General features: G+C 32.2%; 3 protein-coding genes, 1 long non-coding RNA gene and 1 pseudogene across 7 annotated transcripts; 4 read left to right on the top strand and 1 right to left on the bottom strand.

Annotated features, from left to right (window-relative positions):
• The first annotated feature begins 4,782 nt into the window (after positions 1–4,782).
• On the top strand, positions 4,783–7,934 carry LOC106440493 (probable beta-1,3-galactosyltransferase 3). Of its 2 annotated transcripts, none has more exons than XM_013882180.3 (11): positions 4,783–5,194; positions 5,497–5,593; positions 5,693–5,757; positions 5,855–6,069; positions 6,162–6,225; positions 6,335–6,407; positions 6,495–6,615; positions 6,706–6,793; positions 6,881–7,006; positions 7,094–7,203; positions 7,406–7,934. In XM_013882180.3, the coding sequence occupies exons 1-11, from the start codon at positions 5,082–5,084 to the stop codon at positions 7,552–7,554; spliced, it is 1,221 nt and encodes a 406-aa protein (XP_013737634.1). In that variant the 5' UTR covers positions 4,783–5,081; the 3' UTR covers positions 7,555–7,934. The 2 variants fall into 2 exon arrangements, with proteins under 2 accessions (XP_013737634.1, XP_013737633.1); XM_013882179.3 differs by having other exon boundaries at positions 4,786–5,194; positions 5,684–5,757.
• A 3,189-nt stretch (positions 7,935–11,123) lies between these two features.
• On the top strand, positions 11,124–14,122 carry LOC106440494 (ent-kaurenoic acid oxidase 2). 3 transcript variants are annotated; one of them, XM_013882181.3, is made up of 9 exons: positions 11,124–11,267; positions 11,743–12,045; positions 12,155–12,632; positions 12,717–12,983; positions 13,071–13,157; positions 13,229–13,307; positions 13,407–13,513; positions 13,611–13,732; positions 13,840–14,122. In XM_013882181.3, exons 2-9 carry the CDS (start codon positions 11,810–11,812, stop codon positions 13,934–13,936), a joined length of 1,473 nt encoding a protein of 490 aa, XP_013737635.1. In that variant the 5' UTR covers positions 11,124–11,267; positions 11,743–11,809; the 3' UTR covers positions 13,937–14,122. The 3 variants fall into 3 exon arrangements, with proteins under 3 accessions (XP_013737635.1, XP_013737638.1, XP_048610115.1); XM_013882184.3 differs by lacking the exon at positions 11,124–11,267 and adding an exon at positions 11,547–11,681 and having other exon boundaries at positions 11,775–12,045; XM_048754158.1 differs by lacking the exon at positions 11,124–11,267 and having other exon boundaries at positions 11,708–12,045.
• A 208-nt stretch (positions 14,123–14,330) lies between these two features.
• On the top strand, positions 14,331–16,630 carry LOC125585320 (annotated as a pseudogene).
• A 2,055-nt stretch (positions 16,631–18,685) lies between these two features.
• Positions 18,686–20,949, bottom strand: LOC106444506 (transcription factor MYB101-like). The gene is made up of 3 exons (XM_013885977.3): positions 20,515–20,949; positions 19,385–20,240; positions 18,686–19,129 (listed from the first exon to the last, which is right to left on the bottom strand). The coding sequence occupies exons 1-3, from the start codon at positions 20,812–20,814 to the stop codon at positions 18,840–18,842; spliced, it is 1,446 nt and encodes a 481-aa protein (XP_013741431.1). The 5' UTR covers positions 20,815–20,949; the 3' UTR covers positions 18,686–18,839.
• Positions 20,746–23,302, top strand: LOC111205259. The gene is made up of 3 exons (XR_002657731.2): positions 20,746–20,861; positions 20,956–21,018; positions 21,136–23,302. It is a non-coding gene; the product is annotated as an uncharacterized LOC111205259 (long non-coding RNA).
• Positions 23,303–24,171: the final 869 nt, after the last annotated feature.

The following is a 24,171-nucleotide window of genomic DNA, read 5'->3' as shown; positions in this document are numbered from 1 at the left end:
ATTTAGACACATTATTTTTGTGGAGCAGGTGGGATGTGAAGACCAATAACGTACGAGCATGTTTTTTTTATTAGTTACTTATAAAAAATCTCATTTAACTCATTTCACTAACTTTTAAACTAATCAAAAATCTCTTTAAATGTATGATTTAATATTCTTATTTCTCATTTATATAACAATTTATTTTTAGCTGAGTTTATTTATAGCAATGATATATAAAATATATACTCTTATTTATATTATCTTCTATAAATATGCTAATAGAAAATTAAATATTTATATAGTTATTTACATAGAATGAAGTATTTAAGATATTTATTTAAATTTTAAATATTTATTGATAAATATCATATTAAAATAAATATGAAATTTAATATTTTAAGTATATATTTATTTTTCAAATATTTATATTTTATATAAATTTGGACATTCAGATCGGTTTTTCAGATATTTTTCAGATTTTTCACCTGTTTGAGTTCGGTTTATAATACTTTTGGTTCATATATGTTTTATAATACCCTACAAAAGTGGACATTTCGGGTATCGGTTCGGTTCACTTCGGGTATTTCGGGTTTCGGGTAGTTCAGATAGTGGGCTAGAGGATCCATTTACTACTTGACCTATATTCGGTTCGGTTCAGTTCTAATTCGATTCGGTTATATCATATGTATATATAATTAATATTTTTATATATTCGGGTACCTGTTCGGTTTTTGGTTCGGTTCCGGTTCGGTTCGGATATAGAAATATAGGAACCGTTCGGGTATTTGAGGGTTTTGGTTCGGTTTTGGTTCGGTTTCAGTTTCGGGCATTTTTGTTCAGCTCTGGTTCGGTTCTTCGGCTCCGGATTTTTTGCCCCGGCCTATACAAAATCCATTCATATATTGTTTTACATTTTGAACTTGGTACGAGTCAGTTTTTTGGTTCGGTTCGGTTTAAAATTCAGGTTAAGGATTTTATGTCCTGCCCTAATTAACGTCATTGGATCTTAATTGGATTTTAATTTGGACTATAGAAATAATTAAAGGGAAAAAGGAATACTCTTTGTCATTTTAATGAATTTTATATAATTTTTAAGTTTCAATATATTTATTAGAATGATATTTTTTTGTTGTAATTGTGTTTACCTTTTACATAATGTTTAAACTTTCTTTGTATTTATTAAATTAATAAAAAAAATTGATAAGAATTTGTATTTTTGTTTTAGATATTTAATTTACAAAATTATTTTTAACATTTGGTCAAATACACTAATTCGATAAATTAGCTTAACCGGTTAGATTTGCATTTTTTCTGCATGATCTGCTTGATCTGCATTTGTTCTGCTTGATCTGCGTTTTGGGTTTGATCTACGTGTTTTTGATCTGCATGTCATTCGAAGCCTAAGTTCTTTAACTGATAGAAAGACAATGTATAACTTTGTTTCCTAAGTCGACTTTATTGAAAGTGCAAGACGAGTCTGTTACAGGGAGTAATACATACAAGTACAATGATTTTATTTATTTCAAAAAATACTACAACACGATATAATGAAGGTTTATTTTTACATAGATAAAGTGTCTTACTAGCTCTTTTCCGAATTGACTAACATGTCACATTCCAGACAGAGACACTAGCCTAACACGTTCCTAAATCAAACTAACCCAAGAACCCCTCTGGCCCCCTCATGACCCCTAGCCCTTATGATTTGTGTCAACTCTAATTCAACACCAAAGCCCTTATGCTTACGGCCTTCTCTTGAGGTGGTACGTATCTGAAGGCACGTCTGTGTCTACTTATACATGTAGACTTCGTGGCTTATTCTTGCCAACTTCTCAAGGAAGAGATATTCACAAATCTTCCTTTATGGAATATTTCCAAAACTTCTTTAAATCCTTTTGGAAATCTTCCCTTGATGATTTACCCTTCTCCAAGGTAAATCATATCTTGTTTAGTCTCCAAGTATCTTGTAGTTTAGCTTTACGTCGGCTCCAAGTCCAGTCTTCAAGTCAGCTACACAGCTTCACTTCACGTAACATTTCTTGTATGATTTCATGTAGTAATTCACGACTTTATGTAATACTTCACGACTGGTACATAGACACTTTGAAAAGTTATTTTTCTTCGGCTTCTAAAACTCAGTCGTTTGCACTAACATTTATTACGAGTTTAGTAATCACCATTTCCAGTTCACTGGCGTCTATTATAATCTCAAATTTTAGAATATGTTTTTCTTTTGTTTAACTAATTTTAGGATATGTTTGAAGTTTATAATTAAAGAGTGTTAAGAGTTTACAAGAATGATTGGTTATTTTATATGTTCATATCAAACACGAGGTTGATTGTGGCAAATGCTGATTGTTAATTGTCTATAATCCACATTAAAATTTCAAAAAGGAAAGTTACTGATTTTTTTTGTTAAAACTATTTTGACATACAAAATGATAGCTAAACCTTTTTAGACGGCATATGAATATATGATCGACATGAAAAAAATTAAAACATACCTCTAAGATTGGTGACAAAAAGTTATTAGTTAAAATATATTTCAGTTTTTTTTTTAACCACTCTCTTGCTATTTTTTTAATATAACTATTATTAGGCCTGAGACGGATCGGGTATCCGGACAATTTTAAAGTATACGGATCCGGATCCTTATCCGGCGGATTCATACTTTTACTATCTTTATCCGGATCTCGGGTTCTCGGATATCCGAGTGTCGAATATCCTTCTAAAAATTGTAATATCTGGCGGATATCCGGATCCGGATTTGGATCCTTAAAATAAATAAAAAATAATATTAATATATATAAAATATTAACAATAATTTTAAAATAAAAATATATATAATGTTTTTAATTATTTCTATGTATAATATAACAAAATTTACATGAAATATATATATATATATATATATATACTATTATAAAAATGAAAATATATAAAATAAAATTAATTTTTATATATAGATATTACTATTTTTAAATAGTTATTAATAAAACTTACGGATCTAGATATCTGGACTAAAAGAATCAAGATATCCGGATCCGGATCCGCGGATCCGGCTTTGACGGATTCAACATTTTACTATCCGGATCCGGATTCGGCCCCTCTGAATATCCGGATTTTCGGATCGGATCCGGATCGAATCTCGGATCGAATCCGGATCTCGGATAAAAGTCTCAGGCCCTGACTATTATGGTATCACTTGCTATATTCTATTTTTGCTAGAAGCCTACAACATTCTCACTGTTTTGTATCACCACTCAGTTCTACTATACCAAGTTCCAACCAGTTGTAATAAACACGTTCCAACCGGACTTTACTTTTCAATACTACCTACCCGGTTCTAGTAAGTCGGTCTATATAAGAAAAATGTGTAAAATTTAAATTTGCTAGAATTTAAACTAGATTTTTCAAAGTATTTAGAAAAGATTTTAATTATGTTGGCAAGAAAAAATTAAGAACATAGAAATAAAACGGTGAAAATGAAAAAAAAAACATAAGGATAAGCGAACGAGACATTTTTGTCATCTTCTTTTACTTCATTTTTTCCCCATTCATTTTTTTTTTCTTTTTCGATTTGGCTTATATTAATTTCAAATCATTTTTACATAGTTGCAAGCTTTTGAAGTTAATAAAAAAAAAAAAGAAGTTGTAACCATAATAGTACTAGCTACAATCTGCCGACGTGCAAAGTCATATATAAGAAACAAGACAAGCCAATCGTCTCACGTCATTTATTTTGTCAACAAGAGAGCAAGTAGATTTATTTTAGTACCGTAGAAGCTTGCAAAAGTCAAATGATGATTACTTTAGAAGAACCAACTTTTGATCGAATATGGTCCCTTACTTTTTCTTTACTATTGGAATTAGGTATATCCAAACCCCAACTCAGACTTCTTGGCTGTAAATGGAAATGATATTCATGGTGTAACTAATATTTTCATCAATTAAAGAAAGTTAGTTAAATAACGAATCTTATCAATGTGTGTGCCGTGTAAGATCATGTGTTATCTGGTGAGGTAAAGCTGAGGACCACCTTACCTTTTGCATCAACCGCTTCCTTTCATCTTTGCCTTTATTCTTTCAACCTCGACCGACGTTACACCGAAACAAAACAAAATCCTCAAAAATTGATTTATGTACTCAATTATATATTCAAGTTGTGATGATCAGATTATATATAGATATATCTAATATTAGAAACACTTAAAATATAAACATAAACACGCACAAAAAGGCGAAAGACAGATTTAAATATAAATATAAACACACACAAAAGGGCGAAAGACAGATTTTGGAAATATTATAGATTTATAGCACTACTAATTCGTATACACTATCTGATATAGTGGTGATAATATTTGGTGTCCTAACGCCAATTTGTTAATTCTATAAACACAAAAAGAAATATTTCTCAATATAAATAACTTATTTGTATACGTTATGTTCAATAAATAATTAACAACTACATCAATCTCATACGCATGATACGGGTCAAGATTTAGTTTTAAAGTCTTTTAGTAAACTACTAGTATAATAACTTTTTCACCAGAAAACACACTATTTATTTGTAATTTTTGCAAATAAAAAGCACTCTGAAATTAATTACTCTAATTTATATGTATATATATATATATATATATATTCTTCAAAGAAAGCAATTAAAAGAGCAATTCATTTATTGGGAAATAAATAAAGAACGGTATGATAGGGATAGTTGGGTAAATTCGGGCAATTATCAGCCGTGAATTAGTTACAAGTAAACCGGACGGTTAAGAGGTCGTCTACTTATTGCTTCTTCTTCCTTCTCTTCAACGTCCTCTTCTCTTCCACTTCACGTCCCTGCGAATTTAAAGAGCCCCCTGTTCCTAGAGAGAGAGAACCAAAATCTCTTTAACACAATCTCTTATGGAAAAAATTACAGAGTACTAATTCTGAAATCGCAGATTCTTGTTTCGGAAGCTCTGAAGATTGAGCTGCTCCCTTTGTGTGTGTAGCTGGTTTATGAGCTTGATTCATCTTATGGAATAGATACTTTTTGGTTTCTTGGAACCCTGTTCTTCTTCTTCTTCTGGTCTTGTTGAAGGAAAAAAATAATGTCTCCAAAGATCAAAGGAGAGAATCTTTACTCTAGAAGCTTCGTATCAAGAAAATGGACGTTTCTACTCTGTTTTGCAAGTTTCTGCTTCGGGATATTTTTCACCGATAGGTATTATTACTTTTAATTTTTTTTTTGAATTTTCAAGTTCTTTTTTAATCTTTATTATACTCTGTTTCTCATAGTTTCAAATCAATCCATAAGATGCGATTATAAGCCAGTTCTAGTCTATTTCTTTGAACATAACGTTACGTAATTCATACCTTAGTCTACGGATTTGAAGTTTCTTGATATGGAAAAAATTCAAACTTTGATCTCTTTATATGATTATGGTTTAACAACTCTGGTTTAAGCTAACATGAGATTATATCAAATCTTTTTGCCTCAAAACATTTTGGTGTGAATTTTTACAGGATGTGGAATATTCCAGAGTCTAACGACATGGCTCGACCATCCGTGACAGAAGCTGAAAGGTTGAAGCTTATCTCCGAAGGCTGTGGTCCTAAAACCGTAAGTGTCATCATCATGTCATGTGATCCTTTTGGTTCAGTTAGATAGAAGACTTCTTAAAAATGACCTGATTGGTTTTAATCTTTTTAGCTTTACCAGAAAGAAGTAAAACGCGATCCCCAGGCTTTGTTTGGAGAAGTCTCCAAGACTCATAACGCTATACAGTAAGATTTAAAAATATATTAATCAAATTACAGATTCTTCCAAGACTTAATTGTCTCCGTCTTTTAAAAACTTTTCATTCTTTTGTTTCATTTACAGGACATTGGATAAGACCATTTCAAGCTTAGAGATGGAGTTAGCCGCAGCTAAATCAGCTCAGGAGTCTTTAACGAACGGTGCTCCTGTTTCTAATGATGTGGAGAAGAACCAATTACTGGGGAAGAAAAGAAGATATTTGATGGTTGTGGGGATTAATACTGCTTTTAGTAGCCGAAAGAGAAGAGATTCTATTCGAACTACTTGGATGCCTCAAGGTTCCACCACTATCCCACTTTCTAATTTCCTTTTTATCTTTCAAGTTGTTGATACCAATATGGTTGCTTCATGTCGAAAATACTACTTGTAGGTGAAAAAAGAAAGAAATTGGAGGAAGAAAAGGGAATTATTATCCGGTTTGTGATTGGTCACAGGTAAGAGTTTAATCCTATTAGAATATTGTCAGATATGAAAGCAATCACTATGTTCTTACTTAGTTTCTGAGATGAATCTCTGTGTATCTGTTTGTCATTGGTTCTTTAGTGCCACGGCTGGTGGAATTCTAGACCGATCCATTGAAGCAGAGGACAAGAAGCATGGAGATTTCATGAGATTGGTATTTTTCTCTTTTCTTAAATTAATTTTTGATGGCAAAAGCTGTTATTCTTATCTTCATTTGTGATATTCCTGATGCTTTTAACAGGACCATGTTGAAGGATACTTAGAGTTATCAGGCAAAACAAAAAAATATTTTTCTACAGCTTTCTCAATGTGGGATGCAGATTTCTATGTCAAAGTAGATGATGATGTTCATGTAAATATCGGTAAGCTCCACAAAAACCTTCTAGCTGTTAAAGATTCAGTCAGCAGTTTCCCCATTTTAATAAGTTTTTTTTTTGTTGGAATATCAACAGCAACTCTTGGAGAAACTCTTGTTAGACACAGGAAAAAACCTCGAGTCTATATAGGCTGCATGAAGTCTGGTCCAGTACTATCTCAAAAGTAAGCATCCAACTTCTCTCTGCTTCCTTCTTCTTGAATCAGTTTCTCAGTGTCGGTTTAACTGACTTCTTTTTGTCTATGGAGCAGAGGAGTTAGATACCATGAGCCTGAGTATTGGAAGTTTGGTGAGAACGGGAACAAGTACTTCCGCCACGCTACTGGGCAGCTATACGCTATTTCAAGAGACTTGGCTTCTTATGTATCCATTAATCAGTAAGATTTGAACTTCTTCTCTGTATCTTTTCTGTTCATACCTCATTCTCCATTTTACTCATTGGTGTTAACATAATGCCTCTTCAGGCATGTCCTGCACAAATACGCAAATGAGGATGTTACATTGGGTGCTTGGTTTATCGGTCTTGATGTCACCCATATCGATGACAGAAGACTATGTTGCGGCACTCCCCCTGGTACCTTCTCATTTCTACACTCAGTTCAATACGTTTTAGATGATTGTAGAGTAGTGAAAAGCTAGAGCTCTATGCACTTGACTAGAATGTTTCCTTTAAGTTAATACTAAAAAGGGAACAAAAGACTATCAAAAATCTGTTATGACACTAAACCTTTACCTCATTGTAACATTTGAATCTTATTCTTGAGAGGGAATTGCAGATTGTGAATGGAAGGCACAAGCAGGGAACATATGTGTTGCTTCATTTGATTGGACATGTAGCGGTATCTGCAGATCCGCTGATCGCATAAAAGAAGTTCACAGGAGATGTGGTGAACCGGAGAAAGCTATTTGGAAAGCTACATTTTGAGGCCTTTCCACAACATATACAGAAATGGTCATGCAGAAAATAATTCTCCTTCTGCAATATTCTTTGAGATTTATCTACTTTTGTAATAATTGTATCATAGTTACTTACATAAGGGATGGCTATAGAGAGAGAGAGAGATAAGGACATGAACCCCTTGAAAGTTTAGCATTTTGCGATAAGAGTTTCCGATAGAGTAGAAGAAAACCTGTCGCAGTCACAGCCGCAACAGCTACAGCAAACGCACTTATTTCTTTCTGTTTTCTTATGTTATTGTTTGGGAGTGAAGAAGCTTGTGGGTTCTAGTACATTTTACAAACTCTTATTGATTTGACTTGTGGAGTTACGATTTTGAATAACAAGAAAAAGATTTTAAGTTTGAATGTCTTCTACTTCAGATTTTATCTTCAAGAATCAATTGTTTTATATATTTATTACAAATAAATAAATATGAATAAAATACCATTCATATTTTTATTTTTTACTTTTTTATGTTTTCTGATCAAAGTAAATAAAACATGAATGCTATTTTATTCTGTACTAGGGTCGGTCCGCCCTACGGACATGATATAATTTACTTGTAATCAAGATTATTATTTTTATATGATTTGTGGTTTGTGTTTTAGTTTTACATTTGCAAAAGATGTATATGAGATATACTATTTTCTTAAATTTTAAATTAACCAAAAAACTAATTTTTTACTATTAGCATACTTTCTCTCTCTCTCTCTCTCTCTCTCTCTCTCTATTAACGCTACGGACGTGTTAGTAACCAAAAATACATAAATATATCAGCTAAAGAATATTTCAAAATGTTTAGCTTACTTAAAATTTAAGGTGATATTAACTTTTATTATGTATGTTTTGTTATTCTTGTTATAGATCATGGTCATCTTAATATTAAAATGTTTATGAATACATAATAGTTTTACATATTTTCTTTGTTTATTCCACCGTAATTATGATAATTTTGATAATAAGTAAAATAATTTTTGATACAAAAATCTTAGATTATATTTTTTCTTATGAATATTTTTAAAATTTATGTCTTTGATATTATATTATTAATTATGTGCTAAAATATTATTTTAGGTTGATGTCCAATGAAACATTATTTTCATATATATATATATATTTGAAACTATTGTTTTTCATATCGTATTAGTTCTAGTTGTTTTTATCCAAAATAGAAGGTGCGGTTGGACGAATTTTCTTTCAAATGTGTCAACGCTGTGATTGTTTTTTTTATTAGGTTAGCATGTGTCATTTGTCAAGAAGAGAGTACATATGTTATGGGAAGTGAGTGTTCTAAATAAGGCATAAGTTAGTGTTTGGACAAAACTACAACGCTTCAATTTCATGTAAGAACATGTTTAGTATTCCACACTTAGCTCATTCGTCCACCGTCCTCATTTTATTGTGATATATGCAGACTCAAACTTGGAAGTATAATAAGAAAAATGCATTCTATTTATATATCAAAACTCAGCCAATTTTGGAGACACAGAAGCAGCCAAGTTAAATAGAATTCACAATCCAGTAGTCGGTACGAGAAATATGTAATTAAAATATACTCACAAATCACAATCATGCTTACTCACACATGATTATATATTCATAAGTGTCTGCACTAACTGTTGTATCCTTGAGATCAGGGCTAACAACCTTTTAGGGAGCCACAGTAATGAAAAATCAACACCAAGATGTTGGAAATTATTATGAGCTAAAGATAAATAGATCTTTTAAAAAAAAGTTCACTAAAAAATGTTATCTTCCTTCTTCTATCGTCTTCCTCTTTTCTCTTCTTCTCTGTTTATTATGTTTCTCATCTCATTTTTTTCTGTTTCTTATCACTTTTCTGTCACAATCCGTCAAGTACAACGATGAGCTTAACAAATTTTTTTTATCACCTTTTTGTGTTGTTTATTAAGAGAAATGAACTGATGATTTTCTTGGAAGAAAACCTTCATATTTATAATGGAGGATTAACACAAAGAAATGAATGAGGAGATTCATTGAATGCGAGATCATGTGATAAGTAGAGAGTAGGTATTAATGTGAATGTTAATGAAGATGAATGAACCAAGTTAATTTCCGTAACGGCTCCAGATTAAAGAAGCCTATTCGGCTTCTGACTGACATTGATCGGAATCGTTCGTCACCGGTGAAACCGTTCGATTTCTATTGACAGTTGACTGAACGGGAATTGTTGCTCGACTGCCACTTTCCCTAAGTTTCGTATAACATTTTTTATTTTTTAGAGAAGATGTATTTGGACCGTAGTAAACACATAAAATCCATTAAATTCAAGAATTAATGAAACATTGACTTTTGATTGACCGTGACACGTGTCGGCTTCTCAAGACTCTAATTAGTGACGTGTCCGCCTATGTGGACAACCTAGGAGTGAAGGAAATTCTTCTTTATATATATAGTATACTCACAAATCACAATCATGCATACTCACACATGATTATATATCCATAAGTGTATGCACTAATTGTTGTATCTTTGAGATCAGAGCCAACAAACTTTTAGGGAGCCACAGTAATGAAAAATCAACACCAAGATGTTGGAAATTATTATGAGCTAAAGATAAATAGATCTTTTAAAAAAAATTCACCAAAAAAAGTTATCTCCCTTCTTCTATCTTCTTCCTCTTTTCTCTTCTTCTCTTTTTATTCTGTCTCTCATCTCATTTTTTCTGTTTCTTATCACTTTTCTGTCACAATCCGTCAAGTACAACGATGAACTTAACAAATCTTTTTCATCATCTTTTTGTGTTGTTTATTAAGATAAATGAACTGATGATTTTCTTGGAAGAAAACCTTCATATTTATAATGGATGATTAACACAAAGAAATGAATGAGGAGATTCATTGAATGCGAGATCGTGTGAGAAGTAAAGAGTAGGTATTAATGTGAATGTTAATGAAGATGCATGAACCAAGTTAATTTCCGTAACGGCTCCAGATTAAAGAAGTCTATTCGGCTTCCGACTGACATTGATCGGAATCGTTCGTCACCGGTGAAACCGTTGGATTTCTATTGACAGTGGACTGAACGAGAATTGTTGCTCGACGGCCACTTTCCCTAAGTTTCGTATACCGTTTTTTTTTTGTTTTTTAGAGAAGATGTATTTGGACCGTAGTAAACACATAAAACCCATTAAAGTCAAGAATTAATGAAGCATTGACTTTTGATTGACCGTGACACATGTCGGTTTCTCAAGACTCGAATTAGTGATGTGTCCGCCTATGTGAACAGCCTAGGAGTGACCTTCTTTATATATATAGATGTGCCACATAGTCTCCGTCGCTGGTTCCATATTTATTCTGCTTGGAAGCTAAACAAAAGAGTTGCAACAAAAGAAAACGAAAGTAACGCTTGAGAGCAAAACTGAACCACAAGAAATAAAGTTGTTTCCGTCTTTTAATGATTCATTCACGAGATATTCATTGGAGTTAATGTGTCCTTTCTCCATTTTTTGGATTCTTCTGTTAAATTATTTGCTTTTGATGTATTGTGTTGGGAATGTGGCACTTTGTTTTCTTCACCGCCATTTACGGGCCTTTGTATTCTTCTGAACATTTACTTTTCAGTCTCTCTTCTCCACCACAATCACCTTTCCTACTCCACTAGTGTTCCATGCAAAGTTTTGATCTGCGTTACAATTCAGTGGCTCTGTATCTGTGAATTACTACGATTACTGAGAGGTATGCTGTTTAATTTTATTAAGTTTTATGTGTTTTTTGTGATCAAGAATATGTATAACTGAAAAAAAAAAAAGAATATGTATAACTGGTATAGTTTTGGTAAATAACTCTCTTTCCCAAAAAAAATTTAATATGCTTAGAAAAGGCTATATAGAGCTAAAATGGAAGTATGGTCAATTTGCACTATACATGTGAACAACAACCAAACAAAGTAGATAGAAACAAGCGGTCGAGTTTCTTTAGTTTTTAAAGTGTAGATAAGTATCATTCCCTAGATAGACTCAACAACACTGTTCTAGGTGATGTCTTTGTCTCCACAACACTGTTCTATTGATGTCTTTGTTTGTCCGTTTACTCTCTTTGTAAACAGAGAGAAAACTCCTTTTCTAAATAAAAAATCTCTCTTACTACAAGGTAAACATTGTTTAATATCTTCTTACTATTTCCATGTGTTTATATATCTATCTATCTTCAGAATAATGATATAACATCCAGAGGATACAATAGGTGAAAAAGAGTGAATCTTTTGTAAAGGGGAAGCTATGACCGAAACGGTTTGGATCATGATGTGGTTACCTTTGGTAGTAATGGGATTGTTTGTTCTTAAATGGTTGTTGAAGAGAGTGAATGTTTGGATTTATGAGTCCAAACTTGGGGAGAAGAGACACTATCTTCCACCAGGAGATTTGGGATGGCCTTTCATAGGTAACATGTTGCCCTTTCTTAGAGCTTTCAAAACATCTGATCCTGATTCCTTCATCAGAACCTACATCACAAGGTACCTCTTGCTTCTCCATATTGATTGTTAGATTAAAGTTGAGATTATTTTTTCTTTCTTAATTCTCCATATTAACTAAGACATGTTCTATGTTTGCTCAATGATGCAGGTATGGACATAACGGTGTTTATAAAGTACACATGTTTGGGAACCCAAGTGTAATAGTAACAACACCGGAGACTTGTCGGAAAGTTCTAACAGATGATGAATGCTTCCAGCCAGGCTGGCCCAAATCCACCATGGAGCTAATTGGCAAGAAGTCCTTTATCGGTATCTCCTTTGAAGAACACAAGCGGCTAAGGCGTTTGACCGCTGCTCCTGTCAATGGACATGAAGCTCTCTCTGTCTACATAAAGTACATTGAAGAAACTGTTGTTACCGCTCTAGAAAACTGGTCCAAAATGGGAGAAATCGAGTTCTTGACTCACGTGCGCAAGCTAACGTTTAGGATCATCATGTACATATTCATGAGCACAGAAAGTGAGCATGTTATGGATGCATTGGAAAGGGAATATACAAACCTTAACTATGGAGTTAGAGCAATGGCTATTAATATTCCTGGCTTTGCTTATCATAAAGCGCTTAAGGTATAAAAAAACAAGTTTACACTTTGATTCCTCTTCTGCATAGTTCTAGGGACTTAAAGGGTTTAGTGTTTTGAATTTATACAGGCCAGGAAAAAACTTGTGGCTGCGTTTCAGTCCTCAGTGACCAACAGAAGAAACCAAAGGAAGCAGAATGTAACAACATCCAATAAGAAAGACATGTTGGATAATCTAATAGATGCTAAAGATGAAAACGGAAGAACTCTAGAGGATGAGGAGATTATAGATGTTTTGTTGATGTATCTTAATGCAGGTCATGAATCTTCTGGACACACCATTATGTGGGCTACCATTTTCCTTCAGGAACACCCTGAGATTCTACAGAAGGCAAAGGTAAAAATGAGAAGTTATGTTTTTATACTTCTTTTCCATTTCATTTTGCAATCTTGAGTTTTGTGATATTGCATGGTTTTATCATAGGAAGAACAAGAGAGGATTGTGAAAAAGAGAGTACCAGGCCAGAGTTTGACTCTTAAAGAGACACGTGAAATGGAGTATCTTTCTCAGGTGCCTCATTGCAACACAAGTTTTTGGCTTTTATAAGATTGTATGATTCGTTACACAATGCTTTTTAACAGGTTATTGATGAGACACTTCGAGTAATAACATTCTCTCTTACGGCCTTCCGAGAAGCAAAGAGTGATGTCCAAATGAATGGTCAGTCTATACTCATCACCTTACATGGAAAATTGTGAATCATTTTAAACCTTTTTTTTTTTTTGTATATTCATTTCTCATTTTTTTTTTTGTATTCAGGATATATCATACCAAAAGGCTGGAAGGTACTGACTTGGTTCAGGGACGTTCACCTGGATCCTGAGATCTACCCGGATCCAAAGAAATTTGATCCTTCAAGATGGGAAGTATGTAGAGATTTACAGAGTTGTTGTTCGTTGGACAATTACAAAATTCTCAGTATATGTCGAAAGAAACTGAAACATGGTCTGGTTCATTGTACAGGGATACATACCAAAGGCAGGAACGTTCCTACCTTTTGGTTTAGGAAGCCATCTTTGTCCAGGAAACGATCTTGCCAAGCTCGAGATTTCCATTTTTCTTCATCACTTCCTACTCAAATACCGGTAACTCTCTCTCACTCTCTGCATATAGCTTGGCTTTCTAGTTCTAAAACTCTCCAAATGGATGCAGATTCATAATGTTTTTGTTTCCAAATGGTGAAAAACTGCAGGGTGGATAGGAGCAATCCTGGTTGTCAGGTGATGTTTTTGCCTCACACAAGACCAAAGGATAATTGCTTGGCAAGAATCACCAAAACGGCGCCGTAAAATCATCTTCAAACTAGTAGGTCCCTTACCAAATGTATAAGCTTCTTCTCATGTTCATGGTATCCTCTCTCTCTCTTTGAACTCAATCCAAACCGGTTTGGTTTGAATTATGTTTACTAAAAGTATATGTATCAAATTGTTTTATAGATTTCCAGTCATCAGTATATATATCTCTCTCTTTCATTATCCCTTGCGTAAGATCTTCTCAAACCTTCGCAGAAAATTTGACATGTGAATAACAAATGCTTCTGTATCTCCATTGTGGTATAAACATAAGATCAATGTTGTATTCGCATTCACACTCCTTTTATGAAGTGGTTTAACCTAAGTTCATGACGTATAATGCATGATCTTCGCATGAATGAACCGAAGCCCTCTACTCCAGTTACATAGATACTCGCTATCATCTCATAAGAGCATCCAAGTAGCTTTTGAGGAGAATATATTGCATCATGATTATGCATCCTTTGTAGCGCCACATGGCGACATCTTTGCAAGGAATTGCATGCATTAGCTTTTTAATTTTGTCAACTACTCATACAATAAGATCAAATTCTATCCGATAGGAAGGTTACTCCAAGAACCAACTCTTCTGAGCCGGTCTGATCTTCTTCTCCGCAATTTCATCTACTTCGTTTCTTTTTCTGTGAGAAAACATAGTAACATAACCAATTTTGGGGAACTGTTTTCATGTCTGGCTCCATTTTTATAAGTAACAACAAGATTCCTCATTTTGTTTCGTATGTGACTTCGGTCCGGATATCCGGTTTGGTTACAAACGTCACGCCTAATCTAGTATCATCTGCAAAAATATGCCTTTGGAATAATTAATGTGTCATCTCATAACCAGAGCTTATATATCGCCATGAAAGCAAAAAGTTCATGACAATATATCCATTCAGGACATAACACACGGGGATAAGACTAGCTTTAGTAAAAGACTGGTGGAACGATGCTCAAGTACACATGGTCGTGTTGGCTTAATGAAATACACAATGGTTGTGTTGATTGCACGCACATTATTATCAATGTCAAGTAACTGTTGTGACTGAAAAGATACGTGCCTTTTTTTTCTTTTTGATAAAAAAAATAGAACAAAAAAAAATCCATTAGCAAGTCTTTACACGAAATCCACAATATACTTTCTGAGAATTACACATACTCCAGATATTTTCAAGGGTTAATTTGTGGGATAACTATTATGGAAAAAAATTTAACAAAATAACCATGCATTAGAAATTGTGAATATTTGGCATATATTTGGATATTTATTTTCTTGATGTGCATAGAATATGATGTACACTGGCTCAATATACTATTATATTTTTGTGTACATGTAGAGAGAGAGGAAGAGAGGAAGGGAGATTGTATATCACATTTCTATTAAATGTTTTTAAATAGAATATAACGTAACAAAAATGTGTCTATTTTTTGAAAAGAAAATCTAACTATAATCGTATTTATTTAATATTTACGGTCGGATGGGTTGGTTAATACGAGTGAAGAAGCAAGTGGCTCGGCTCTCTCCACCATGAATTTACGGCGGCACAAGGTCCCGGAGTCTCCTCAAACCATCCGTCGACGCAGCTCACTACTTACTTGCGACGAATTACTACTGAAGTTCCCAATCGATCTCGTCATCGAGATATTCTCGAGGTTGCCACTCAAGTCTATCGATAGATGTCGCTGCGTATCGAAGCGGTGGTCCCACCTCAGCCTCCAAATTTGGGTGCGAATGTGTCTCCCATAGCAGCAGCCAATCATCATGTGAGTTTCTCCTTTGAGCGCGTCAATGATATATGCAGTTCTGTCAATGGATTTTTCTGTATAAGCGATGATGATCGGATCTTAGAGGGAACGAAAACCAGTGAGCTTGTGTCGGTGATATGTAACCCTAGCACCAAACAATCCTTCCCTCTACCCAAAGTGAAGACAAGGAAGTGGACTGCAATGAGAAGGTTTTTAGGGTTTGATCCAGTCGAGAAGCAATACAACGTGTTGTCAGTGACAATCAGTGTTGTGGACCATTAGGTTCTTGCATTAGGAACTGGGAATATGACATGGATCGATTGATTGAATGTGACGTACCCCATTTTTCTCCGGGGAGATCATGTCAATGCATCAATGGTGTTCTTTATTACTTTGCTTGCGCTTCCAATGGTGATGATATGGTAGTTTGCTTTGATCTCAGATCTGAGAAGTACAGCTTTGTTAAATCTATGGAAAGAGGAATGTCTTTTGAAACTCTGATAAACTTCCAAGGTAAATTTGTTATCAGTGGAACAAGTACGAGTTTTGAGATGTGTATTTTAGAAGACCCTGAAAAACATGAATGGTCCAAACGTATTTTCAATTTACCTCCTACGTGGACGGACGCATCAGCTACAAATGAATTTGTTGTATTTAAGCCGTTCTGTTCATCCGAACCTTTCTATGTTCACTAAGCTATAATGAGAGTTGAAATCCAAGGAATGGGAGCGTTTGAGAAGGCTTCTAGAGTTCGCATATTTCTGGACCATGTTGAGGACGTGAAGCTTATGGAATGATTTTGGGACTTTGTAGCGGATGCTGGCTCTTAAGTTCTTGTCTTGTATATCATGTGGTCTTGATTAAAGCCCCTTTTCTTTCTACTGCTTTTGTATTTTTGTTATTAGGTTTTCAGTTCTCGGAATGAATATTCTCAGTTGTCTACCATGGTTTTCATCTCATCTTAGATGGTATTATTTGATTGATACATGTGCACTGATGTTGTGTATACTTTCTAATCTGACTAATTAATTCTGATGCGATTCTAATTTGACTAATTCTGATGGTGAAATTGACTTAGGCATCTCATATAATGCTACGTAAAAATACTTTGTTTTCTCACAGGAAAAAGAAACGAAGAAGTAGATAATGTTAACTTTGATGGAAGAAACGAAGAAGTGGATAATCGCATCAGAATTAGTCTAAGAGAGTCCAAACAGGTTGCAATGAAAGACCATGCAAAATGCTAAAAAGAAGTGGACGCACCATTTTTTACTTCCTCATTTTGAGAATCTATCCTCATATTCAAGAATCAGCTTTCGCTCTCATTATTTGTCCTAAAAAATTGCGAATGAAATAGATTTTATAACCTTTTGTTATTTTGTTAGTATTAGTTTCAACTCAGTTTTAGATTTATATGATTTTGTCAATGGTCGTAAACTTTCTTCATGGACTGGCCAAGTCTTCAAAACTATCAAATACCTTTAAAAAATCGGTTTATACAAGACCAGCTATGCCAGAAATTTGACCAGAGAAAAATCTAGAATCTGTAGTTTGCATATTAATACTGATCTTGGAAACGATGCATTTTTAGTTTTAAAATAGTCTTTTTCGCATGGTACTATCTGAACTATCATATGACATGGCATTTTATAGAAGTGTGACTAAATTTTGAGAAGAACTATATATCCAGAAAAATAACTATATATAATCTGAGGATAATGTTTTCTTTTCTTTTCTTTATGGTCATCTGGGGTAACATATAAAAGAAATAAAGCAAAGTGAAATGTAGAAGGAATTAAAGAGACCTCTGACCCAAGAACCGTAGTGTGATGACCATCGTTAATCATAGTTTAAACAGACGGTTCTTAACTTTTTTTAGATTTTGTCTTTTAAATAAAAGATATATGAGCCGTCTCTTAGCCGAAAAATGTAAAAAAAAAAAAAAATGTCAAATCATAAATTAAGAATTCAGGTGAATGCAAATATATAAAGATCAGGAACAAAATATATTGACTACTTGCAAATTATTATCTATCTTCACTTTTATTTTTTCTTTCTTGGGTTGCCGAAATCTAAGGAGGTTATTTATGGGAAGAGTGTGGAATAATTTGCAAATGACATAAGCAAATGGCACTGTATGCAACTAGCGAAATCGTCTCGCAACCCAAGTACATTACTCATGTCCCAATTTATACGTAATATATCTTCCTTATGTGGGTAATAATTCTTGTCCTTATTACAACTCAAATTGTATATAATCTGACTAAATGGCGTTAATCGTCCCTGTTTATTCTACTTTGAGATCCTGAAGATGTAGGGTTTAAGGTTGTACACTACTTGGGTTTATGGTAGATTGGTAGTAACATTGTTAAAATGTCACGTACGTTTGAAGTCAACAGTTATTGTTCTTTTTGTAGTAAAAAAATGGCATTAAGCTATATATGTTATTTGATCAAAAAAAAAAAAGCTATATATGTTAAAAAAACATTGGCAATAAATACTAGAAGCATGAGCTTGTGGCCGAAAATAATGAATTTATTTGTCGATTAATTTGACAATAATCTTCTAAAACTAATATTGGATCACGAAAGTTTTTTTTTTTTTTGCTAAAAGATTACATATCGTATTTGATCACGAAAAGTTTGATTAGAGATAAAGAATTCGAATTTCTTAAAAAAATAAAACGTACAAACATAGTAATTAATGATCCATAAGTTTTTGGGCTATTGGGCTTTGTATTCAAAAGGCCGACTTTTGTATTCAAAAGACCGATATAATTTGCAGTATATAAAGATTATGGACTAATCCACTAATGTTAATTGATTGTAAAATGGTAGACTTTATTGTTTTATCAATGAAGTTTGATAAATCTAGATTATCAAATCCAAAATTAGGATTCGCCCAAAAAATGAAACTAAGTAAAATAATAATATGAGTTAACAAAGAAAAATATATAAGCTCAAACTCATTTCTTTTAAATCTTGCTTTTGTGTTTTTTTGTAGCCACTTGAAAATATGTTAACAATCCAGAGCAATTCCCAAACTGAATAACTTCAAAATATTTTACACCAACGGAAACAAATCTCACAATTAGTTTATCCCTCTTTTCCTGAATACCAAATAAATGATTTTGCTCATGAGGAGATTCTCCAAATTAGAAGATACTAGGCATGTTGTCCCAGTAGCATGAACCCAACGAGGCCAGAGGATCTACAGTATTGGGCGAAGGCGGCGCCTTGTGTAGTTCTACTCTTTTGTTATCTTGATGGTTTCCGCTCTGCGAGACTCCCGTTTGGATATCTTTCATCCCATACCAATCATCAGGCAATAGTGTGGTTGAAGGGAAGTTGTTGAGAAGGCTCATCAATATATCGTCGTCATCATCCACTATTGCCTTCTCCATTGTTGGCTCATTGTATCTCTTGTAGATATTAGGGTATGTTTCTGTTCATTTAACATTAAACATTAGTTAAGATGAAAACGTCAATTACAGAAGAAAAAAGCAATACATGTTTTCCATATTATCTAATATTCAAGATCCATACTTGTTTCTGTTTAACTTTGGTTACTGTTTTATAAAACCAAAAAATCTAAACTGGTATCCTGACCAAACATATATATATATATATATATATAAATTAATGGGTATACCAAAAATGTATAAATAAAACTGGTTTAAATTCATATATAAGTTCTTACCGAATGATGATAGATGAGAAGGATTATGGTTTATCAACCGATTCGCACAATCCATTTTCACTCTCTTGTCTTGATCCTCAACTAGATCACTCGAAGAAACTGTAAAGTCATTGAAGTTTCCACGGCGAGACAAGGCTTGAGACTCCTCCAAGACAGCATCAAGCAGTCCACTGTTACCCGCAGGTGGATCAAGGGGGACACCATCGTCAAGTATAGTATTCGAAGTGAACCAATGGGTCGGTGTTTTGGATGATGAAGGCAGCTCTAAGACGGCATTGTCTAGTCCGAAAGGGAAACAACTCGGTCTTGTCTCATGATCTCCCATAAGCAATGAACTATAACTCATAGCATCAATGTCTTTCTTATTGGTATTGTTTGTGTCCGAATTCTCGGATGGTACCTCAAGAAGTTGGTTTAGATTGCAAAACTCATTGGACGATGAGGATGAGTATTTTAAAAACTGGTTCTTGTCATTGTCAAGGCTATGGTCATTCTCAAGGCTATTGTTGTAAAGAGAGAACATTGAAAAATTCATGGGAGACTCAGGGATCTGGTTTAGGCCAGGATTAGAAGAGATTAAGGGATCTAAACACAACCTCTTTGAAGGTTGAGAAGACGAAGAAGAGAAAGAAGACGAGGATGATGGAGTATTAGAGGAATAAGCGTATTGAAACATGTTTTGGTGATTACCATGGTCTTGGTTTTGGAATTGAGATGAATTAAACTCAAACTCATCATCATTACCAATCCCTTGATGCTGAGTCTCTTGAGGGTATAGAGGCAAACCATCTCGCTGTCTTCTCTTCATCCTTGTGTTCCAATAGTTCTTGATCTCGTTGTCTGTTCGTCCAGGTAACTACAACATGGAAAAAAAAAAAAAATCTTATATTATTAATTAAGGATCACACAAAAACAATAGAGATGCAAGAAAAATCATATATATGCCAAAAGAAAGAGAGATTCAAAACACATTGCAACATGCAAATGATGTGTTTAACTAGAAAAATTTAATTGCATATAAAAATTCAAAGCTCTTTAATTGTAGAATTCAAGAAACAAATAAATAAGATTAAAGCAAAGCTATAATCTTTTAAAAAGGAAAAAAAAAAGATTTTATGAGAAAAAATAACCTGAGAAGCCATGCGAGCCCATTTGTTTCCCAACCTAGCGTGAAGCTCGATGATCATCTTCTCTTCATCAGGACTAAATGATCCTTTCTTCAGATTTGGCCGGAGATGATTCGCCCACCGTAGACGGCAGCTTTTCCCACACCGGAACAAGCCTGAGTTCTTCTGCACCGCATTCCAGTTACCTTCCCCGTGTTTCCTCACGTACTCGGTCAAGATCGCATCCTCCGTCGTCGTCCATGGTCCTTTCTTCATCCCTCTCACCTTCGTCTCCGTTACCCTCGTCTCTCCACCACCGTCCATTTCTTATGGAAGACGGAGACCCTCCGATCAAGGAGGAAACAGAGGAGGTTTTTCTCTCTCTGTGACTTGATATATACGATGTTTGTGTGTGTGTATATATATTTGTATATATAAGTATTTCTCTGTGTGTTATGAATCTAGATATATAGAGAAAGGAAGTAAGGGTGAACTTTCATTTTGAGAATGTTTGGTGTATATTTGGAGGTGATATTATTTTTGTATTAATTATTATTACGTAATAATGTGTTGTTATTACGTGCTTTATTTAAACATTAATGCCTTCTTTTGTCTCTTTCTATCGTCTCTTTGGTCTCTCAATAGAGAAAAGACAGAGGATTCAAGAAATTACACAAGGAGTTGAGAGAAAGATAGGATAAGTACTCTCTGTCTTTGACCAATTGGAGATAAAACAAAAATAAGATGTGATGTGGTAATGATGAGAAGTTCTTTTTAAGAAAAAAATCTATATCACCTCTTAGTGTCTCGATCTTAAATGTTTATAAGTCGCTCTCTATAAACAATGAATGTTAATTTATCCATATTAGGTAGTCAAAGCCATTAATTTAATGTGAACAAAGAATCGAATGGAAAATTACTAGTTACAACCATTAATAAACTCTTATGAAACAATAGACAAACACTCGAATTAAGTAGTAACCATGGTAGAAACATTAATTAAAATGATAAAATGTAATATTTTTTTTTTGATATGTAATATAATTAAATAAATAAAAAGGAGAGGAGTGAGCTTCTTTCACGGCCGCGCATTGCATGCCTTATGGAATGGGACGTTCTCTTCAAAGACCCGATTTTCTCTTATTTTACTTCTTCTCTTGCTCCTTTTCTTTTTCTCCCACGCATTTTCTGTCTTTTTCTCGTTTTTTAAATGTCCAAAACAAATAATGTAATGATTTATTATTATATTTTCCTTGGGATAGAGGATAATAAAGATAATTCAAAGGTTATTTATGCGATATTTCATGCAAAATTACGCTGGCATGATCAAATTTCATATGGGCAAATTTTTATCATAGGAGTTTGAGTCTTATAAGCAAATACTTCTTTTTTAGAGAAAAAATGCCCCTAAGGTGTCAAATTTTATTAGAACACTCTTCTTTAAAGATTCTCAACTTTTCATTAAAGCTCTATTAAGAGTTATTGATGATATGTTCAACAGATAAGTTTGAAGCAATTTATATCCCTTAACAAAAAGAAGAAAAAGTAATAAAAATATTTTAATTATTTTTTTCCGTTTATTTTGTCGTATATAAATAATTCACGAGTTACACGACTTTTTTTGTTTTATAAAAATAAATGTAGTCAACATTGATTTCTCTTGTTTTGAGTTTCGGTATAATTTTAATATTACTCATTTTAGCTATAAATATACATACCTATTTTGTTTAGTTACACGTGTTTCTTTACGTTATTTTTTAAAAACATACGTTACTTTAAAAAAAAATATAAAATTAATTAGCATTAAACACAATTATTTAATTATATTTATAAATATTTAAATTTAAAAAGAGCTAGCTAAAATATATAATGTTATTGTTATAACGTTTAGCTCGAGAATATATACACATAATAATTAGTATCATTTACCCGTGTTTTTAATTTATATTAAAATATAAATTAGGTATAATTAAGCACATTTTAACTAATTTTATTAATAAATTATTTAAATATCTCAATACTATTATTTGAAAAGTCAGTTTCCTACGTGTCGGTTTCACATTAACTTTCACAATGGCTGATTACAATTATACCCTTAATGAATCAAATATTAAATATATCTAATTGCTTTACTAAAAATATTTTATTTTTCCATTTTATTTATTGTTCTTTTTCTTAATAAATTAAAGAATATTCATAATATTTTAACACGAAATATAATTTAAATATAATATAATTCATAAAAAAGAAAAAAATTACAAAATAATATTTTATTTCAAAGTAAAGAAATAATCTTCCATTAAAAAGATAAGCTTGAAAAATAATATATTTTAAAGTAATAAGCATTTTATTTTAAACCAATTTATTTTTATGATTATTTGCAAAAATTGTTTAAATAAAAGAAAATAAGATATTTAATAAATAATCAATATTATTATTTTTATGTTGACTTAAATTTCATTTTTATATTTTTGAAATAATTTTTATAAGAAAATATATTAATAAATTTTAAAATTAAAATATTTTTATATACAATTTAATTTCATAAAAATACGAAAAAATCTTGGCATTAAAGTAAAAAAATAATTTTCTCTTTTAAAATTTATAAGTTATGTTTAATGGTACTTTGTACCAATCATCATTTTTTTTTCTAATTTTAATTTTTCAAATTAACATATACCAAATTGTTTTAAAAATCTAAAGTTTATTTACACATCTAAAATGAAGAGGCAGACTAATACATAGAATACAATTGATTCAATTTGGTTGAATTTGATTAAAAATAGTTGTACTTTAATTTGAAAAATTATATGAAATACAATATATCTACAAAATAAGTAATTGGACCAATCCAACTTTTTAAAACTAAAATTAAAATTTAGCAAAAAGTAATATATTTGTATTTATATTTTTTATTTTTAATACATATAAATTATAGAATAACTGATCATAGATAAATCGATATGAAATTCTCAATAATATTATATATATATATATTAACCAACTATTTCAATTATTTTTTTGTATAATTTATATATATGCATAAGGTTTGAAAAGACTATTGTTGCTATGTTCATTGATGTAACTTTGAATCAATTAATAGTTAACTTTTAGTATTTTATTTTCAAAACAACATGTATTAAATTACAGATAATTTTAATAAAACATATTTACAAATCTAAGATAATAATTAAATAAATGAAATAACAAAATTAATCAAAATTATAAAATGTAGAACAAAAATACTGTGACTGAATTAGAAAAAGTAGATGTTATCCAATACATCCGAATAAGAACCAAAAAGATGAGATATTATATATTCAGCATCATACGTATATTTAAATAACATAGTACTATTTAAAATAAATCAAACATATAATTAAATAACATCATACTATTTAAAATAAATCATACATATCGACTATAATATAAATTATAAATTATTTAAAACAATAAATATTAATAAATTTTTATAAAAAAATTACATTATAATTTTTTTATATCCGTGCATGAGCACGGAAAAATCACCTAGTTTAAAAATTATCTGGTAATCATATATATATAATTCATGAAAATTTGATATATATATACTATATTTAATAAATTACACGAATCTTGTTACTGTTTTCTAAAATATAAAATTAGTTAGTATTAAACTCATTTAACTAATTCTGTACAACT

This window comes from Brassica napus, chromosome C4 (genome assembly GCF_020379485.1).
Source record: "Brassica napus cultivar Da-Ae chromosome C4, Da-Ae, whole genome shotgun sequence".
Taxonomy (NCBI): domain Eukaryota; kingdom Viridiplantae; phylum Streptophyta; class Magnoliopsida; order Brassicales; family Brassicaceae; genus Brassica; species Brassica napus.
The sequence above is the reverse complement of the archived record's forward strand: the minus strand, read 5'-3'. Positions and strand labels throughout refer to the sequence as shown.